Here is a 19,603-nt window from a genome sequence, read left to right as displayed (position 1 = left end):
GTTGGAATGGCAGCCTGGGCTATTAATATTCTGCTCTGGCTTCCAGGATAACTGTAGCACAAACTTTTCCGTGTGCAGCCTCATCCCTGGATCCCCCGGGTCTGTCTGTAGGAAGGAGAAAGGTGATGGCAGCCCCTCACAGCTTGGGTAGCCCTTGGTGGCCCTGTCCTCCTTCTTTGGGATCTGTACTGATGTGCACAATAGTATGAAAATAGCATGAAATAGGAGAAATGCACCATCGCTTGCCAGGACACTGAATGGAAACCACCAGTTTGTTTCACAATCCAGACACCAGTTTGTATAACTTTTGGTACCCTTCAACTCACACAGGCTGCCTAAGTAACAAACAGTTTTCAGTTGGGCCCTGTCTTTCAGAAACCTATTACTAATATGCAAAATAATAATTAAAAAAATAATCTGAATAAGCATCATAAATATATTTCAAAGAGGAGAAGATCATCTCAGGCTCCACCTGTACTGAAGAGAGGTGGAATTTCCTTGGTCAGGTCCACACGCAAAGGTGCAGATAAAAGGGATTTGTGCTGATAGCAGATAATTTATGTGTGTCCTGTGACCTGTGGGAGAGGAGCTTCCATCCTGCCTTTCAGTGCTTGGAGAAGGAAGATGTAATGTCTGACAAAATCAGAATCGAATTTCCGCTTTGGAGACAGGATCCTCTTTCTTTGTTTTGCTTTGTGTGCTGCTCAGCAAACTGTGGGTATATCACACTGGTGTTAATGATGCTTCTCCAACACTCAGGTGACATTTTGACGTACCGATGGGAAGTTCCCGAGAGATCTGGTCCAGGGCCAAATGATTCAGCCTGTGTTCCTTGGATCTACTACTCCACGGTGGACCCAGTGAAGGTAAAATAGAAGCTAGAACCAGAAAAGCCTGGTCAGACCAATTTTTCACACCCTTTAGAAAACAATGAGAGCTGGATACAATTTAGAGATTGGCCCAACTGAGAGGTAGAAGAACCATCTGGTGACATGTCCAGTGTTCTCCTAGGAGAGGAAATCCTGCCAATTCATCTTGATGTTTGTCCATATTCCTTCCTAGCACAAACCTTCATAAAACAATCCACTGTCTCCTTGACACTAACCTTCCTTCAGCTATTTGCAGCATATGAGAACATCTCCCCGTCAGTCCTGGTTTCTGTTGGTGAGCGCCATAGAGTTAATCTGGAAAGGTGGAAATCATTCAAAATTAGGCCTCATGGATAAAGGAGAAATATTTGAGCACTGCCAGGATCAGTTGTCATAGCAGTGGTACACAGGGAAACAACCTCAAGGATCCTGCAATAAACCATCACATTCATCGTCGAGATCATTGCCTTTGATCTCAGGTTGCAGATGTTTTTGCAGCCAGAGGGTGGGGAGTATTTTGAAACCATTCATATTTATGACTTTCAGATTTGCATTCAAAAGAGCCTCTATAGTCTCTGCTCTTGTGGTTGGGTAGCTGATTTTCACCAGTGAGAGTACTTAGGCATTAGCACCGTTTGTTTTAAGTGGGGTGATGCAAGGAACAGAAAATGTGGTTGCTGAAAGGCAAAGAACTGCGTACAAAAGGGAGGGTGAGAAGATTCTTGCCTCAGAGGTTTTCTCCTTTGTTCTGATTAGGATGTGTACAGTGGGCTGATCGGACCCCTCAAGATCTGCCGGAGAGGGGCCCTGCGGGCTGATGGGCTCAGGAAGGACATGAAGAGGGAGTTTGCTCTGCTGTTCCTGGTGTTTGATGAAAATCAGTCCTGGTACTTGGAGGAGAATGTGGAACGTTACACTAAGGGAAATCACAAGGAGATCAGCCTGCTGGATGACAAATTTGTGGAAAGCAACAAAATGCACGGTAATTCCCGTTAGGCGCTTGAGCACCCATCACTATCTACGCAAAGCTGATGTTGACTCTGACCTCTGTCAGTGGTCAGGCGCCCTGACCCCAAGAGCCTGACTCCTGCGGAATGTCCTCAAGCCACCCTGACCCCAGGACTCTGACTCCTGGGGAATGTCCTAATCCTTTTCCCTTGTCAGTGGCACAGATGGAATTAAACTGCCTGTTGTCAATATTGCTGCACATATATGGCACAAATCTTTGGGCACAGAATGACAGGGTTGCCTGTTGGTAGGATTTACCTGGTTTTGTTGTTCAGCAAGTAAATTGTTCAGAGATTTATGTGTATATAGATATATACACATTTCCCTATCACTGGGCTAAGGAGGCCATTTTTATGCATCTTGATTTGTAGAAGCGACTATCTCTGCTGACTGACTGCAGGTTTTCAGCAAGAGGTAGTGTTTGAGATTTATTTGAGCTGAGCTACAGCATGGCCTTGGGTGCAAGTCACTTCTTACCAGTTAACAGAGTGGATAAGGAGTTGAGCTGGATAGAGAGAGCCAGACTTTTGGGGGCCTGTCACATGAAGACACTAATTGCTGATGCCCTGGTTGCTGGATGAGCTTTGCAGCATCTAACTTGTCCCACATGTTTTTCCTGAGGTGGTTCAGCATATTTAACATTTCAGTAACAGCCCTTTCTGCTCTTTGCACGTTATTTACTGCATAGCGATCAACGGGAGGCTCTATGCCAACCTGCCTGGGCTGACCATGTTCCAGGGTGAGCGGGTGAACTGGTACCTGCTGGGAATGGGTCAGGAGGTTGATGTCCACACAGTCCATTTTCATGCCGAGACCTTCATATACAAGGTAAGACTGTCCTGCTGATGCTAAAGCAGAGAGTGACCGCTGATATAATCACTTTTGTCTGAATTTTTTCAACTTTAACTTTTTGAATGACTTCACGGCAGCTTCACCCAGCTAGGAAAGGGATGGGATTTTACACATCCAAATCTGACTCGCTGAGCCTCTGCATTTGCTGTGTCTAGTTTAACCCTTTTTAGGGTTAGGCCTTACCAGATAGTGTTTGCTTTCCCAGCTGCAGGCCTGGAGCTGCTCTTTGAAATATTTTTTTGAGCTTTTACAGACTGTAGTAGTACTGAAGTCGTCTCCAGTGACAGTGACAGAATTTTTTGTCTGAAAAGAAGCAGACAGCGCTGCACACTAACATTCTCCTTTCTCCTTGACAGAACGGCAAAAGCTACCGAGCAGATGTTGTGGATCTGTTCCCTGGGACCTTTGAGATGGTGGAGATGCTGGTTGGGAACCCCGGGACGTGGCTGCTCCACTGCCACGTGTCTGACCACATCCACGCTGGGATGGAGACGCTTTTCACGGTCTTGCCCAGACTAGGTAGGGACCTGTCACTGATTGTGACCATAAAACATCTGACAGTGCTGTCTGCTACTGCTGTGAAATTCTGAGTGTTTGCATCACACTTACAGCTTGTTTACATACCGTAAACAGCCAGGTAACTGAGCAGTTAACAGTACTTTAGTACTGTTAATTTAAGATGTTCCCTTTGAACATGGTAATACCTGCAGCTGGAATTACTAACAAATTGATTTCTGGGGTTTGTATCGCCTACATAATTATTATTATGAGTTTTATTTTAGCTTGCGTATGAGAAGCAATGTTCAGCCATCAGCTAGTAATTATTCTTAAGAACACTACCCGTGCTCTAAATGCACATCTAAGGCTTCTCATTTCACCAGGAGACACTGGGAGGTGCTCAGAGGTGAAGGACACTCTGTACGGGGTCTGGCTGCAATGGAGTTAATGTTCCTCATAGCAGCCCGTGCGGTGCTGTGGTTTAGGTTTGTTACCAAAACAGAGCTGAGAACACACCCGTGGTTTGGCTGGCGCTGGGCAGTGCTTGCACCCTTCAGGGTCTGTGTCTCTGTTGGTAGTTGTTTTTTTTTCCAGAGTAGCTGTTGCTGGGCATCTTTCTGCTGGCAACCAGTACTTTTACATCACTTGGGCTTTTTTGGCCCTTCCCTGCTGCCCTTCACTTATTAAGTTGTGTCTATCTCAACCCACAAGGTTTTTTTTTTTTCCTTTTGCCCTTCCGATTTCCCTCCGCAGTCCCGCTGGGGTGCAAGCAGGTGACTGCCGGCCAGGGTCAGCCCCCCACACGCTCAGAGGCTTTGTGCTGTTCTTTCAGAGGCTGTAGAGGGTTGTGCAGCAGCAGGTCTGCTTTTGAAGCAGGTAATACAAAAACAGTCCTGGTGTGATGCAAGGAGGGAAAACATTGACAGGAGAAAAGAAAACCTGCAATCCCTGGAGAGCCATGCCGCCTCCGGATCCGATCCCATCCAAATGCCATGTTCTGGACTTGCTACCTGCAGCCCAGCACTTTCTCACCCTCTCTTTGTTTCCTTTCAGAGCCAGCGCTTGCAGTGGCGAACTCCAGCACAGGTGCGGTGTGTGTGGCACCACGAGGTGCTGTCTGTGCCAGTGGGGAAGGGGAGTTTGGATCCGTACGAGCGGGAGGAGCGCGGGCACCGCTCGCTGCTGTTGGGCTGGGCAGCAGTTGCTCTGCGGCTGCCGGAGGGTGATGGGGAGGGTTTCAGGTTGGCTGGTTTGTGTCCTCCACGTCTGCTCTGGTTAGAAACACGGAGGCTGGGCTTGTTAGGCTTGTTGGACCTTGTTAGGTGAAAAGGTTTAGTGGCCTCGTCCTGTTGTACTGGTTTTGTGTGGGTTCGTCTTCAAAGGAGTGTGCATGCTGAGAAACTGGCAGAGGTTCAAAGGGTTTTAAAGGAGGGTGCTGCAAAGGAGATTATTTTTCTTATCCCTTTCAAGCAAAACCAAAGGGGCACCTAAGATTAGTTGTCCTCCCTTACTGGACTGTCAGTGACTGCGGTTTAGGGACTGAGTCAGCATGTAAACAGGCACATCTGCTCTGTTCTTCCACAAGAAAAGAGCCTGAGCGCATATCCCGTGCCTTTCAGGTATTTTAAAGAACAGACGTGAGAAGACATTTGGCTGAGCACCACAAGGGACAAGGGGAGTAGTAGATAAGATCCCTTTAAAATTTTCTGGGAAAAGTCTGAATAGTTTATGGTGATGATTTATTTCCTGGATTTTTTTCATCTTTCTGCACAACTCCATTTTTCAGCTGCTGTGAGTGAATCCAGCTGGGCTGATTTAAGAGCAGCTGAAAATGCAGCCATTGACCTACAACTCTTTAGTCTTTCTCTACTGATAATTCAGTCATTTCTTTCTCAACAATGTTTCCCTCACTCGAAGTGCGTGTAAAGAAGAGGAGTAGGAAATGCGTCAGAGCAGTAGTGAGAATATTAAGTCATTCAGTTTTATACCGTACTCGGCCCTCAGCCTGTGTGTCTCACCAGGCAGGACCCGTGATGGACAGTTGCTACCTGTGCAAACAGCCCCATTTCTCGGGAGGCTGCCGCCTCTGCCCGGAGGCAGGATTGCTCAGGAGGGTCCGGGGGCCTCCCCACGGCAGGGCCGAGCGGGGTCCCCTGGCAGGTGCTCAGGACAGCAGCCCCGCGCGTGGCTCGGGGCAGGGGGACGCACAGCAGCCCCGCTCTGGACACACGTTCTCTCCATAGCCCAGCCGCTGAGTCCCCAGCAGCCTCAGGTCACCTCCCTCGTTAGCAGGAACAGCGGTGATTAGCTGATTAGGCTGAACAGCGGTGAGATGTGCTGAGGTCCTGGGACAGGGTGGATTAGGGAAAGAACTGTTCATTCTCAAATTCCTATGTGGCCTTGGGGATGGGGGTCTATTGGATGGATAGCAACTGGACCTCCTTTGACTTGTTTTGGGTCTTTTTGTTCTCTCTTTGTATTTCTCAGAACTTTTAGTTGTAGTATTTCCGGCTCTCATCGGAACTGTGTTTTTGTTTCTCTCTCAGAGTTGCCACCTGAGGATACAGATGAGTCTCAGAAGATCAGGCTTTTTGGATCCAAGTTGGCTCAAGGGCAGGTGGAGGCCACAATCATCACTCTGGCCATCGCAGGCCTGGTGCTCTTCCTGGTCGCCTGCTTCCTCCTGGGGGTGGTCATCTATCTCGAGAGACAAAAGAGGCTGAGACGCAATCGAAGGTCCATCCTGGACGATGGATTCAAATTGATGTCTAAAAAGAACTCGGCGCTATAAAAGCCACGTACAAACTTTGGACTGTGTGCTTGGGGCAAGGCTGGATCATTGTCCACAGCAAAGATTTTGGGGCATCATTTGAGTCATACACTGTACTTCTAGAAGCTGAGGAGGGAAAGCTGGAGCCCTGACTTCTTCATATATCCTCCTCAGCACTCCGTGAAGAAAAGGTCTATCCAGGAGAGATCCGAGGACCCTTTGAAGTGACTGAAGACGAGTAACAAGAGTAAAAGTGTCCTTTTTAGAATACTGTTCTTCCCTGAGAAAGAGTGGAGACATTTCCCCTATTTTCTTCTCTCCAGAACAACTCCACTTGGCCCTTCTCAGTAGACAAGCTTAGGCCAAATTCGTGTCTTGCTCCATTGCCAGAGCTGAGCTGGGAATTGTCTCGCGAAGAACTGTGAGCCTTTAAATAATTAGTCTGAAGAGGGGAAGGTAATTTTTTCATTTTTCTGAATCAATTAATAATACAGAAGAGAAAACGTTAATTTAGATGTCGCAGTTGAGACGGACAAATGACATAGACCAAGTTCTTCCAGGATGAAAGTAGTAGATGCCATTTATTGCCACAAGTGCGTTTTCATACAGTTTTACCAATTCATATGTCTCTTCACTATTGGTTACAAGTTACAGCAGTAACATCTCATTGGCTAATTTTGCTATCATCAATGTTGCTCTTCTACTCCCTTCTCTCTCACCGGTATGTCCCTTCTCTCTCACGGGTACACCTTAATATCCTCAGATACTCCTTTACTCCCACCTTTCTCATGGGTAGGCCTTAATATCTTCAAGGCTGATCTCTGTTTCATGCCCTCTGTCAGGGAATCCACGGACCCACCGTAGTCCCCCACATTTAGATTCGGATTGCTGTTTTTTGATGAGTAATTGGACAGACGGACATTCAGGGTAGTGCATGTCAAGGTGCCCTGGAGCTCCATCAGGGTCCACGACAAGAGCCGTGCCTCGCCGTCGGCCTTGCTGTGACCCATCCTCTGCTCCCGGCACCTCGGGCCACGTGCTTTGGCGTCAGGGTGCTGTGTCCTGTGCGGGAGCTGCAGCGTGTCCCGGTGACCCTGCACGGCGGTTCCGCCAGGCCGTGCGCCAGGGCTGCGCCGCAGCGGCTCCTCGTGCGGCAGCGCCGGGGCAGCTGGGCTGTTCTGTGGTGTGGTTTCTTCTCTTGCTTTCGAATATATTTTATTGACATTATCTCCACAGTTGAGCTGTTGCTGCGTCACTGCTGTGAGCTGAGCCGAAGGCTCAGGCCTGTGTGAGCTGGAGTTGTGACTGGGACAGAAAGTCAGGGAGCGCAAAGGCCGTCCTGTCCAGGCAAATGTGGCAACAGTGCAGAAGGAGAAAGCCAAAGTGCGCGTGGAATTCAGCAGCGTGGAGCAGATCAGCTGCAGTGGGTGGAGCTGCTCTGGTGGCCACACTGGTGGCCACAGCTGCCTGCCAGCGGCCGGGCCGGGCTGTGGGCTGCAGCCCACGTCACACCCCGCAGCTCGGTAGCCCACTCCGCAGGCTGGTAGCCACCCCGCAGCTCGGTAGCCCACTCTGCAGGCTGGTAGCCACCCCGCAGCTCGGTAGCCCACTCCGCAGGCTGGTAGCCACCCTGCCATGGCAGCCATGCCCACACAGCCACATGGCATCACCCTGCATGTCAGGTATCAAGTGGGCCCCTATAAAATATCTGTCTTCTGGCTCACCCACCGAATCCCCATTATCTAAATGGATGCAGGTTGGTGTTTACATATTTCTGTCCCTGGTTTTAAATAGGGAAGGGTGTAGAAGAAATCCATTCTGGGTAGCTTTCAAAGGCAACGAAAGCAGAGCCAGCTAAATGGCTGTAATTACGAGTGACTGCTGTAGGCTATTTAGGTATAACAGCACCATTTTATTCAGAACAATAGTTATAACATACTTAATCATGTTCAATTCATATTGGGTCATGCATATTTCCAGCTGCCCTTTCCTTTGGCAGTGGGGACAGAGCTCATTAATTTCCTTTCATTACACTTCATTAAGCCTGGTGAGGAGCTGGAGGGCTGATGAGTGCTCTGAACATGGGTGCTCTTTGCTTATTGTCAACTCTGGTTCAGCTGCTGTTGGAAACTAGAAGTTTACAAGCCCCCCCAGTCCTGGGTGATTTTTAGAAGCTCTGTCATCAGAAGTAAGAACTGGGCAGGAAACTTTTTTTTTTCTCTTTGGCTTGTGAAAAAATAGATTAAAAAATGTTCTAAGCCCATGCTGAGACAAAGGAGTAATTCTAAAGGTATTTACTCCAGCCACAGCCAGGGCACAGAGCTGGTGCCAGCGCTGGCTCTGCGGCAGGACAGCACCGGGACCAGGGCTGCGCCCCAAGATCCGCGCACGTTCCTTAAACAGTGGGCTGCCAAAATTCCTCCAGTGTTAACACTTTTGGGGCCAAGTGCAGCACCAGTGACAGGGGTCTCCTCTCCAGCGTGGGGAGCTGGGATGCTGCTGAGGTCCCAGCCGACTGGCTGGTTTAGCGGGGACGGTGTCAAAGCAATTCCACCCCAGACTGGGAAAACTCAGGGGAGAGCTTTGGACAAAACAGATCACTCTGCTAAAACTTTCTGTTGCAGCAAACTGTGACGAAGAACAGTTTATCAGCAACTTCACAGTGGCCTCTAATCAGAAGCTGGCTCTCCCAGCTGATGGGCGTGCGAGGAGGAGGAGGTTTCACTGTTCTGGTGACTCTGAGCTGGAGCCCGTGAACAAACGTGTGTTTGCTGTGGCAGGAAACCTTTGAGCACCCTGAGCGTCTGTGCTTATCCCCACGCACGTGTGGCCCCCGAGGGATCCCTTCTCCAGCGAGCGGCAGGTCGGGCTCTGCTGCTCCGCGGGACGTGGGGCGGCAGCAGCTCCGGGCGCAGCCGAGGCTGTGGATCCTGTGGGTGCTCCCGCTTCTCCTGCCAGCGCACGATGAACCAGCTGAGGTGAAACTCTGTGGTGGTTCAAGACAAATTGGTCATGATAATGTACACTGAGAAAGAAGTGCTCAGGTAATCCACTAGCATGGCTCAGCTCCTAGGGGCAGAAGGACAGAAATATGCTTTTTGTCTGCAATTCTAGTATTACCCTTCCTAGGCCCCGATTGTGTGTAATAAACTTTTCAGAAGCTCACCTACATGATCACTCACCTATTTAAAGCCACCCAAACTCTTCCAGGCTGTCCCAGGAGGCTGCAGAGCTCTTACTCATTTCTGTGGCAGCAGCTGGAGGCTTGCAGCAAGGCCGAGATGAAAATCCCTTTGTTAGCGCTGCCGCCTTGCTCGGCGTTGGGCACAGCCGCCACTTCGCAGGCAGCAGTCACGTCCCTGCTCCGTGGCCGGGCAGCGTTCAGCTGACATTCCTTTGTACTCCCACTCCTGCTGTGAATGTGAGACCTGTGAGTCAAAGCAGGGCTGTGCAGATGGGAGTATAAAAGGTTGTCTTGATTTTTTTTTTTTTTTTTTTTTCCTCTCCTTGAAACTCAAAAGTTAATGTCAAATTAACCTGAGGCACACCATAAAAAGGCTAGCACTGGTAATTGTTGGTGAAAGGATTGGAATGTCTTTGAGGTGTAATACAGTCTTTGGTTCGGAATTAAATGTGTGGCTTAACATGCAGCTTGCTTTATGACATATAATCACCATGTAGACTGTTTACAGTGGTTATAATTTTGTTGGCATAGCAAATTATGGGAATGGTTGCAGGTCTGGAGCTATGTGCATATATACTGCCCGGGGAAAGGAATTCAAGCACAGTAGCTGCCAAAGCAAAGGGATCTGCAAGATCAGAGGATGGATCTGAGCAGAAATAAAAGCCTCCAGCTTTTTCCCATGTGGAATACAGGAGTGAGGCAAGATGGGTACACAAGGTACCGAACCTGCCAAAGCGTTAGTCTCAGAAACGATTGCCAGAATAGTCTATGACTAAATTAATGTGAGAACAGCAGGACTGGGCATGTGATTGGTGAAACAGCTATTACTGGAAATTAGCATTTATGGTGTTAAAATTCAAAGGCAGCCTGTCTTGGAAATCAATTTCTTTGTTAATTTGCTCCTATTTTGGGGAAAGTAGATCTATACTCAGCAGGTGTTCTTGATAAACCTCACATCCTTTGGTGTTCTTGAGAGACAGGTCTCATTCTGCATTCTTAAACCTCGCTTTGTGAGAAAGGAACGGGCAGGAGACGAAGCTGGGGGTGCCAAGGGAGCGGGCACGTCCCTGCCTGTCCATGGGCTCCCTGTGCTGGGGCTGTGACCCAGCGCGCTGGCCCTCGGGGAGGGGGTTCGGCCCTCGGGGAGGGGTTCAGCTGTCAGGGAGGGTGTTCCGGCTCCACCTGCCAGTGCAAAAACCAGAAAGATCCTGAGCCAAACACATAGTGTGGCAGAGGCCACTGCTGTGAGCCCCCTCCTGCAGCCTCCCTCTGCAGGTTTGGTGTTCTGCAGATCTCTGCTCTCACTACGTTTGGTGTTCTACAGATCTCTGCTCTCACTACGTTTGGTGTTTTACACATCTCTGCTCTCACTACGTTTGGTGTTTTACACATCTCTGCTCTCACTACGTTTGGTGTTCTACAGATCTCTGCTCTCACCACGTTTGGTGTTTTACAGATCTCTGCTCTCACCACGTTTGGTGTTTTACAGATCTCTGCTCTCACTACGTTTGGTGTTTTACACATCTCTGCTCTCACTACGTTTGGTGTTCTACAGATCTCTGCTCTCACCACGTTCGGTGTTTTACAGATCTCTGCTCTCACCGCGTTTGGTGTTCTACAGATCTCTGCTCTCACTACGTTTGGTGTTCTACAGATCTCTGCTCTCACTACGTTTGGTGTTTTACAGATCTCTGCTCTCACCACGTTTGGTGTTTTACAGACCTCTGCTCTCACCACGTTTGGTGTTAACAGATCTCTGCTCTCGTTGTGTTTTGGTGTTAACAGATCTCTGCTCTCACCACGTTTGGTGTTTTACAGACCTCTGCTCTCGCCGTGGCTGGGGACAGTGTCCAGGGGATTCACAGTTAGGTGTGGGTGGGCTTTTAAAACCCAACCTGTCGAACAGGACTGAGCATAGGGATTGCCACTAGTCCAATTTACAGGCTCTCAATTTGTTAAACGTCGGAAAACCTCGAAGTGTTACAGCAACGTGGGCTTTAATACAGGTGGCTTGTTAGCTGGATTACATTTAACTGGGAGCACAGCCGTGCTCCAGCTCATCTGGAGGAGCTCGTTAGCAGTGCATTAAGCTGAAATATTCTTCAACCGTCTTTCATTAACGCTTTGTGAATATACAATTCAGTAGGTTATCCAGGAAAACTTCCTTTCTGCTTCATTTTCAATGCAAAATAAATCATTCTTGGGGAGAGAGCTGTTGTTTCATTTAACCTGTACTTTGGCCAACATGTTCAGCATCATGTCTATAAATCCATGGACTATGGATGCCTACGGACACATGCACATTTTTGCACTGGCCTGATCCACAACATGTAATTAAAGGGCTGTGTGCCAGGCAGGAGGGTCCTCGTGGGGAATGGCCCGTCCTGCAGCAGCTCTGGTGCTCGTACACCTGCCGCTCGGGGCATGGCTGAGCAGCCGGGACACTTCCCATTTCTCAAGGCATGTCGTGCTTTTCAGTTGTACTCTCTTTTTGTTTTACAAGAAAAAGCCAACGTGCATTTCCTGACTGAAAGGTTTTGCTTCAATAAAACCGAATCAGGCATTCCAGCTCTGATTTCGAAAAACGTGAGGGAGATTTATGTCAAAACTGTGAACTGTCTTTCAAAAGATGTTCACAACGGAAAATGGAAATTATCCTGTCTGTTTACAAAGACATTTTGATGTCACTGGAATGTTTCATTTGATTTTTACAAGGTATGACCGAAACTGAAACTACAAAAAAAATAGATATGGATAAATTCTTGACAGAAGTTCTTCCCACTCTCTTATTTTTCGTATTTTAGGAGATTTACCCAATCCCTCCTGCCATCTGAAACTTAGAGAGTAAGCGTATCTATTATAAACTATGCTAGCCATCTACATAAACTGCAAGGCAGGAAAAATACAGTTGTCTGTTTCCATACCTGACAATTACTTAAGGAACCTGACTTGCGCAAGGTCGGAGAGGCAGTAAACCAGTTAGGCTGGGACTGGAGCCTACAGGGACTTGATTTGGAGTTCGTCCCTTTCTGCAGCCACTGGCACAAACCCAGGGCAGCCTCTGAAGTGGAGCTGTCACCTGAGCACTGTCACCTGAGCACTGTCACCTGAACGTGGTGGCTGCCCCGTCCCCTCCCTGTCCTGCAGCTGTGGCTCCCAGCCTCGTGTCACAGCAGCTCGTGGCTCTGGTTTTCTTCTCCGCAGCCCTTAGTGATCCTCAGCCATGAGATGTTTCATGAATGAGGCTGGAAGAACCAGCCAGGGTCACCTGGTGGTTAATCGCCAGCCTGTGGAGCCCCACATGTGGTGAGCCATCTGGGTGTTGTCACCGTGGCTCTGTAAATTCTGTACAAAGAGCCACTGTCTGCCTGCGGGACTGGCTCCTCGAACAGCTCTGAAACCATCGCTCAGAGGGATTCTCTCGCATGGCTGTAAAGGAGACAATTTGTCGCCTCTTGATGACTAAGCTCTCGGACCTTATCTAGCCATCACTTAAACTGAAAGTTTTAAATTAGATGGGATTGATGAAGCCCTGGGTTCAGTCACTCATTCATTTTTTATCTCTGTTCCACAATACAGTGTGGAAAATCAGGCATTTTTCTCACATGTTCCTCCCTGCTTTGCAAACACAGTGAGGGTTCATCAGCTCACCTGGAAGCTGTATGAACTTATTCTGGCACTTGCTTTCAGATTACTTGCACTGCATGCAGAAACCAGCGTCATTTATACACACTCAGACAAGCTGGCAACCTGCAGTTTGTTCTCAGCCGTTTCAGCCCAAGGGTGACTGCAAATGCGCATGTCAAAAATAATCCTTTTGCTAAGAGCTGTATAACAACCGAGAGCTATGAGCTTCCCTTGCTGGTAAGAAGTCTCTGGAAGTTGAAACAGCGATGGGTTGTGAGGGTCCCTGCAGGCTCAGCCCAGGCGCTGGGTCGCTGTGTAATTGGGCTGATTGCAAAGCTCACGTTCTAATGAGCACCGCACGGACCCCAGGGTCTGGCAGTGGCTGAGACTTCATGCTGCTCGACAGTAAGACTGCCATGCACAAAGTACTTGCTACCTAAAAGGTAACCATGGAGTTGGAATTACATGAAAAACAATCCTAATGCTAAAGCTGAAGACTACCCAGACGCAACTTGCCCAAAACAGCCGTGGGCTCCCCACGGGAGACCCTGTGCTGACCTGCTCCATTGCCTGCTGGCAAGATGTGCTGAGCTACCAGATGCAAGTACCCAAAACTTCTAACAAGCCGTGTGTGCAGAAAGCCAAGGATTCCACTTCCAAACGTAAAGACTCCAGCAAGGGACTGGGCCCCAGCGGTGGCTCGGGCAGGAGTCGTGGTGTTTGACCCACACCTGAGGAGCCTCCTCGGTCTGGCGGGGTGGGCTCCTTACACTTATTCAGAGCAGATTGCTGCTGCTTAGGTAAGGTCATGTTTTGAGAGAGAACTTACAGAGTTTTGCAGCTGCTCAAAACACACCATCAGTTTACAAATGTGTGTTTTGTTTCTAGTTATCAAGGAACAAGGTAAAATTTAGCATCACATTAACTAAAGTATTGAGGAGTGTGCTCTAGAAAAACTGTTTTATCCCATTTCTGGGCTCCAGGCAGAGATAAGGGAGATTGCTGAATTCCCTGACGTGTTTCTTGCGGCACAGAGTGAAACCCACGCTCTGATTCCCCATGTCATGACGGATAGCAGTATCTTGACAAAGAGCACTTGAGAAGCAAAAACACAGCTTAGATGAGATGTAAACCTTATGACATATCCCACAGCCTCACAGACTGCTGTTTTACCTCCTTCCTACATGTATTTTCTACCTTCTCTAGTATTTAAATAAAAATCAAGGCACGCAGAGATGTCTCGTACAGGCAAGTGCAAGTTATTTGACACAGTCGTGCGTTGGTGAGTTGGCAGCTGAGCTGCAGGAAGGCAGGGTTGGAGGGAAAGATCCCCATGCCAAATGAGCCTGGAGAGTATTCATTTGTTGTTTACAATGAAGTGTTTCTCATTTCTAGCGTGCTTTAAAGAACAGAAGAACTGTCAATATCCACACCAGCCCTGGGTTTCTGCAGCATCCCCTCCACGCGGTCGCAGCAGCCCCAGACACGAGCGCTGCCCCTTGTGACCGACGTCCCGGAAAACCCCCAGAGCTGAGAACATCCGAGCTGGAACAGCATGGAGGAAATCCTCACCCTTCTCTGAGCACTGTCACATAAAAGCCCTCACTTTCTAGACCGGTCAGCTTTCTTTTAACACAGATGTTTGTTTTGTAAGCATATTAATGTCATATCCATTATTTCACTCAAGCAGCCAGAAGGGAAAAGCAGATTGCAGCTCACTCCAGACATTCAGCCGGAGAGCATAACACTTAAAAAGTCATCGCTAGCCCTTCCAACGATGCCTAGGGACAGCTGCCCGTCTGTCACAGAGGACTCTGGTCCACGTCACAGCTCTGCCAGGCAGAGCCCCCCGACCAGAGCAGCCCCCGCGCTCTGGCACAGCCCCAGACACAAACCCCTGAGGATCCTCACTCCCAACTGCCCCAGAGCCACCGCCTGCCGATCCCGAGCGTTCCCCTCCTTTGTGTCACTCTGCTCGTGGTGGCAGGTCACCTCAGCCCCGGCTGACCCTCTCCAGCCCTCCCCGGCACGCTGTCACAACCCCTGGTTTGTGCTGGTGTTCCTCACTAGCACCCCGGACGCGGTTTTCGTTGCTGTCAGAGCACTGAGCTCAGACATCAGCGCACCTCCCGAGTCCTGCGGTTCAGCTCCGAGAAGCTGGCTGCATAGAAAACAGAGAAAAAAAAATCATTATTGCCTGAGGTACTAATTAGTAACAGACTGGCCAAAATGGAGACCAGAAATTCAGGGCTGGTGTTGTCTTCACTTGGCCTGCTTTTTCCATAGAAAAAAGGCACTAAAACAAATTAGAAAATCCTTAGCCAAGTGCTTATACAAAAATACTTTATTTGACATTTTTTTTCCCCCACACACATGGGAATCTTTTCAATGTTCTTGAATATTTTGATTATTGCTGCTTTACTGTCCAGCAACCCTGGCTGCTCAGCGTTTGCGCTGCCCGGTACACGTCGAGGCACAGCCGCAGCTCCCGGGTGAAAAGGCATCCTTTGTTTGCAGGGCGCGTTGTTTTGCCTCAGGTTGACTCACAGCACATGTTCCAATATGACTCAGAAAGAGCCGATATTTAATTATAGAGACACTCTGTACTAGCATCTGAGGTTCAGCAACTTAAGAAGCTGTTGCTGATAATAACAACAACTTTGCACTAATAGCCGCTGCCACTCAAGACTCTCAAGGCTGTTTCAGCATTATCCTTGGCTGAAGAGCTTTAAAAAACTGCCAGGGGCAGAACTCTCTGCCCAGCCTGGGAGAAGTTTGGATGTAACCCAGGGCTACTTTGCTTCAGATTGTCTATAATTAAAAATTCATAATACCTTCTGGAGGTAAGATTTATGTGCAAATCAGATACATCCTGGTGGCCAGCCGCATAAAACCTTTTTTGGCCAGCGTTAGAGGTGCTGTTGTTTTGAGCATATGAAATGAGACATCCTGTTCCCAACCAGATTATTATTTTTGGTGTTTCAAAGGGGCTGAATTCTGGAAAATTTTAGGAAAACACAGATGATAAGAATGCCATTCATTTCAAAGGGATCAGGATTAGAGCTAAAGACAGGAATAACATTTCTCACCTCTAAGGTCCTTTTGTGACATTAGGTGCATCTCTGTATTTTGGCTTAGTCTTTGGTCAGCACCTTCCAAGCTGGTGCGGTACCATTTAAACTAGCCTTGTGCTTCCAGAGAATGTGTTCAGCTCAGCTGAGCTGGGGGAAGCAGCACAGGACAGCAAGTACCTAAATCACCCTCCCGCAGCGACCCTGCTCCTCCTGGTCCCCATCTCCTGGGTGCAGGATCCTCGGAGCACCCAAACCCGGCGCTGCGGTGGCACCGGCTGTGCCGGAGCCCTGGAGCCCTGGCCCATCCCACGAGCCACTCCAAGGCTGAGGGCAGAGCCTGTGCTTTGCAAAACCCAACTTTTGTCACCAGGACTGCCATTTACCCATCGCCAAGGCAGCCACAGCTGTTCCTGGCCTAGGACATTAAGCAGAGTCCCAGGTGCTTGCTTTGTGGAGATGAATAATTAACTGGCAATTTATAAAAGAAGCCTTGCTTGATGGCAAGCAGTTCCTCAAGTGCCCAGGCTGCAGGAGAGCTCTTTTGGGGTAAAATCACATGGTTCCTGCCTGCTTGAAAATCAATTCTTCTCTTCCGTGAGCCTGAAGAGCCCTGGAGCGTGGGAGCTTCTCTGGAAGGTGAGTGGCGGGTGACTTGGGCCAGCTCTGCTCTTGCTCCCCTCGTGTATCAGCTCCAAAGTCACTGCAGACCTGCCAAGTTAAACTGTAAGGAGTCAAGTAACTAAGAAGTGAATGTGGAGGAACATCTCCAACTTAGATTATTTGACTCCCCCAAATCCCCCCCAGTCCTCACTGGCTTCAGGACAGCTGCCATTGCTCATGACCTGTTGATGAACAAGGGAAATATAAACCCTCAAAGAAACTGTCTGTGTTGGTCTAATGCCTGAGTCTGTACAACCTGAAGAGAAGTTGTTAATAAATGTAACCAGCAGTAGAAAGGAAAAATGTGGGATGTTGTAGTCTGTATTGGAAACCTCCCACGCAGGAGCTCTCCCATAGATTTTTGTATTTCTTTTCAAATTCTGACTGTTAGGAAAGAGGTAATACAATCTCAAAGTTCATTTTTTTTCTCTTTTGCAGTTTCCTCCTTTCAAGCATTTCCTCCAAGCTGAGAGTCTCAAATTCCTAGATGCAATTGTATTTTTTATAGGAAATTGGTTATGATGATGATAACTGGACCTCAGTGGCATCATTCTTGTTTAAAATTCATCAGTATTAAAGAAATGAATGATGCTATCTTAAAAAATGCTTTCTGGAGGCATATGAGATCTCGTCAGACTGCATTCTAAAGCAAAACCTTTAGGATAGTTTGAGTCAGTCTCTTTTTTTCTTTCCCTAACACAAGCATCCCTGCAACAAAGGGCTGCTGCTTCAGTGACGCAATCCTTAGTCTTTTAACACAGCCCAATAAAGAAAAAGAATGGCTTCATCTTTTAGAAGATTTGACTTTATTATTACATTAGTTACTTCCAGGACAGCGAGCAGTTCAGAACTTGCTAATGGGTCTTGCTGAGCTGTCTTCTTCCTGATTCATAAGCAACATGGTATTAAAATGTTCTTCTCATCCTGTATTTATTTCAGCTGGATGAGGCAGCAGGGAGCCTCTTTGCATTTTTTTTTTCTTTTTGTGCTCTTGTAGATGATGTTGCAGAGAAATAGATAAGCACAGGTGTTTACTGGTATTCTTTCACTCACTTCCAAGTTACCTTTCTTGAATATTTGTGCGCTGGGGAGAAAAACAAGTCTGAATTCTTTCTACTCTGCTGATAATTTACAGGATTGTCCAGAACTTTAAAACACCCGTTACTTGGAATTAGCAAAGTTTCAAGAAAGGTTTTAAAGGGGAAAGTGACTGACTGGGGAGGTTGGAGGCAGGCGGAGGCAGAGCCTGGGGGATGCTGGGGTGTCAGGACACGGGTCCGCGCTCGGGCTCCCTGTGCTGCGGGACGGGCCAGGTGAGCCCCGATCCTTGAAAGAACTCTGGTGTCTACAGCCCACTGACCGCACTGGGTGGTGGAAGGAGAAAACAAGTACATGTGTTTCAAGCTCTGCATTTTAGCTTTTCCTAACTCCCAGGTTCTCTGAGCTAACTGCTAATGCAACCCCCTGGTTTTCCCCCAGTGAGGAGAGAGACAGCAGCTCTCGGAGGCAGGGAGGAAAGCTGGGATACTGGAGACAGAAAGTAGCAGCTGTGTAATTGTACCTAACAGCAATTTTGGGAGCTTTCAGCTCATTCTTGCACCATAGTAACCTCTTTTTGTTGTGCAGTTGATGTGGCTATGGTTGGGCTGCATCTGAAAGGGATTGGTGTGAGAAATGGGTTGTTAAAAACCATGAGCCTTTGATCAGGTGCAGAAGTGAAGTCGTGGGTCTTATTTGGATTCCTGGAACTGGTTTACATCTCCATAAAGAGATGCCTGGGCACAGAGTGAAAGGTGAGGAAATGTAGCTGGGAAATGGCCAAAAGCCCCTAAAAGCCTCTGCCCCTCCACCCCCAGCACTGTGCAAGGTGAGGGTGCTGCTGGGCGCATGGTGCCCTGTCCCGGGGCTGGAAAGAGACGTGGCGCTGCATTGGTCATCGAGCTCTTAAAGGAAATAGGAGATGTACTCTATATATATATATTTTTTTTTTTTTTTTTAATTGAAAGCCAGGAAATTTTAGTGATTGCAGCTGGGGATGTGGCAATCGTGTTAAGAAGAGAAAATAAAGCAGTGGGTAATTCTGCTTTTCTTGCAGCAGAGCTGAATGAGGTGCAGTTGAAAAGAGAGAAGGAACTGAATGCAAGAAGTGTTGTTCTTCACGATATGAATGCAAACTAGCCCAAGCTGGAATAGTCATCAGTGTTTCGGAAACTTGGTCCCTGAAACACAGAGACATTGGAAGAAATGTCAAAAAAGAACAAAAAAATCCCAGAATGAGTAAGAGCCTCTGAAAGAGCCTGTGAATGTTATAAGGACAAAAGAATCCCCAGGGGGAGACGCCTGGGCTGGGAGATGGGGAAGGCTGGGGAGCGGGTGAGTGCCGGGGTGAAGGTGAGGGGTGTCACCTCTGTCACCTCGGGGCGAGCTGTGGGACACGCACCGGGGCGAGGCCGTTTCCACGTCTGGCTGTTGCTCCTGGGCCACTTCCCTCCCTGGCAGCCGCGTTCCTGCCCCGGAATTAACTGAATGGGGTAAAATTTATTGTCCATAGCTAAAAGTTCAGATTGGCATGGATTACATTGATGTCCTGGCTTTCATTCAGATTTTCAGTGAAAAAAATAGCATTTTCAGAACACAAACATAACCTGCAGAGCATCACCTCCTCTCCAGTCGCTTTCTGGAGAAGAGAACTGTTGTTCATGTGTGAGTTTTGCAACAGTGTGTTTCAAGGCTCATGCCATCCCTGCCTCCAGGGAGTCCTCAGAAGCATTTCAAGGCTTCTTACTTCACTTTTCTGTTCAAATATATATTTTTTTTTCTTCTGCATCCTTTATTAAAGGAACCAGGCTCTCTGTTCCCATTTGAACATTTGTAGCTGTTGGTAAAATCAGACTAGGTTTGTTTTGGTTTGGTTGGTTGGGGGTTTTTGTTGTTGTGGTTTGGTTTGGTTTTTTCTTTTTCCTTTTTTTTTTGTTTTTTTGTTTTGTTTTGGTTTGTTTGTTTGTTTTTGGTTTTTTTCCTCTATAGAGGGGATTATTCTTCAGAAGCTTCAGAGCTGTTT

The 19,603-nt window shown here is 48.0% G+C and overlaps 1 protein-coding gene across 3 annotated transcripts in view; it reads left to right on the top strand.

Moving 5' to 3' along the window:
• The window catches only part of HEPH (hephaestin), a 28,402-nt gene extending 17,055 nt beyond the window's left edge, over window positions 1-11,347 (top strand). For 2 of the 3 annotated variants that reach the window (XM_065643711.1, XM_065643713.1), the window contains 6 exons: window positions 760-866; window positions 1,626-1,851; window positions 2,566-2,705; window positions 3,086-3,248; window positions 4,281-4,313; window positions 5,774-11,347. In XM_065643711.1, the coding sequence (XP_065499783.1) occupies window positions 760-866; window positions 1,626-1,851; window positions 2,566-2,705; window positions 3,086-3,248; window positions 4,281-4,313; window positions 5,774-6,018 (914 nt within the window). In that variant the 3' untranslated portion in view covers window positions 6,019-11,347. Of the gene's footprint in view, window positions 1-759; window positions 867-1,625; window positions 1,852-2,565; window positions 2,706-3,085; window positions 3,249-4,280; window positions 4,314-4,846; window positions 4,911-5,773 lie in introns of those variants that run through there. The other variant, XM_065643712.1, reaches the window with a different exon arrangement.
• The last annotated feature ends 8,256 nt before the right edge of the window (window positions 11,348-19,603 follow it).

Source organism: Caloenas nicobarica, chromosome 12, assembly GCF_036013445.1.
Source record: "Caloenas nicobarica isolate bCalNic1 chromosome 12, bCalNic1.hap1, whole genome shotgun sequence".
Classification (NCBI taxonomy): domain Eukaryota; kingdom Metazoa; phylum Chordata; class Aves; order Columbiformes; family Columbidae; genus Caloenas; species Caloenas nicobarica.
Note: the sequence above shows the minus strand (reverse complement) of the source record. Positions and strands in the feature narration are given on the sequence as shown.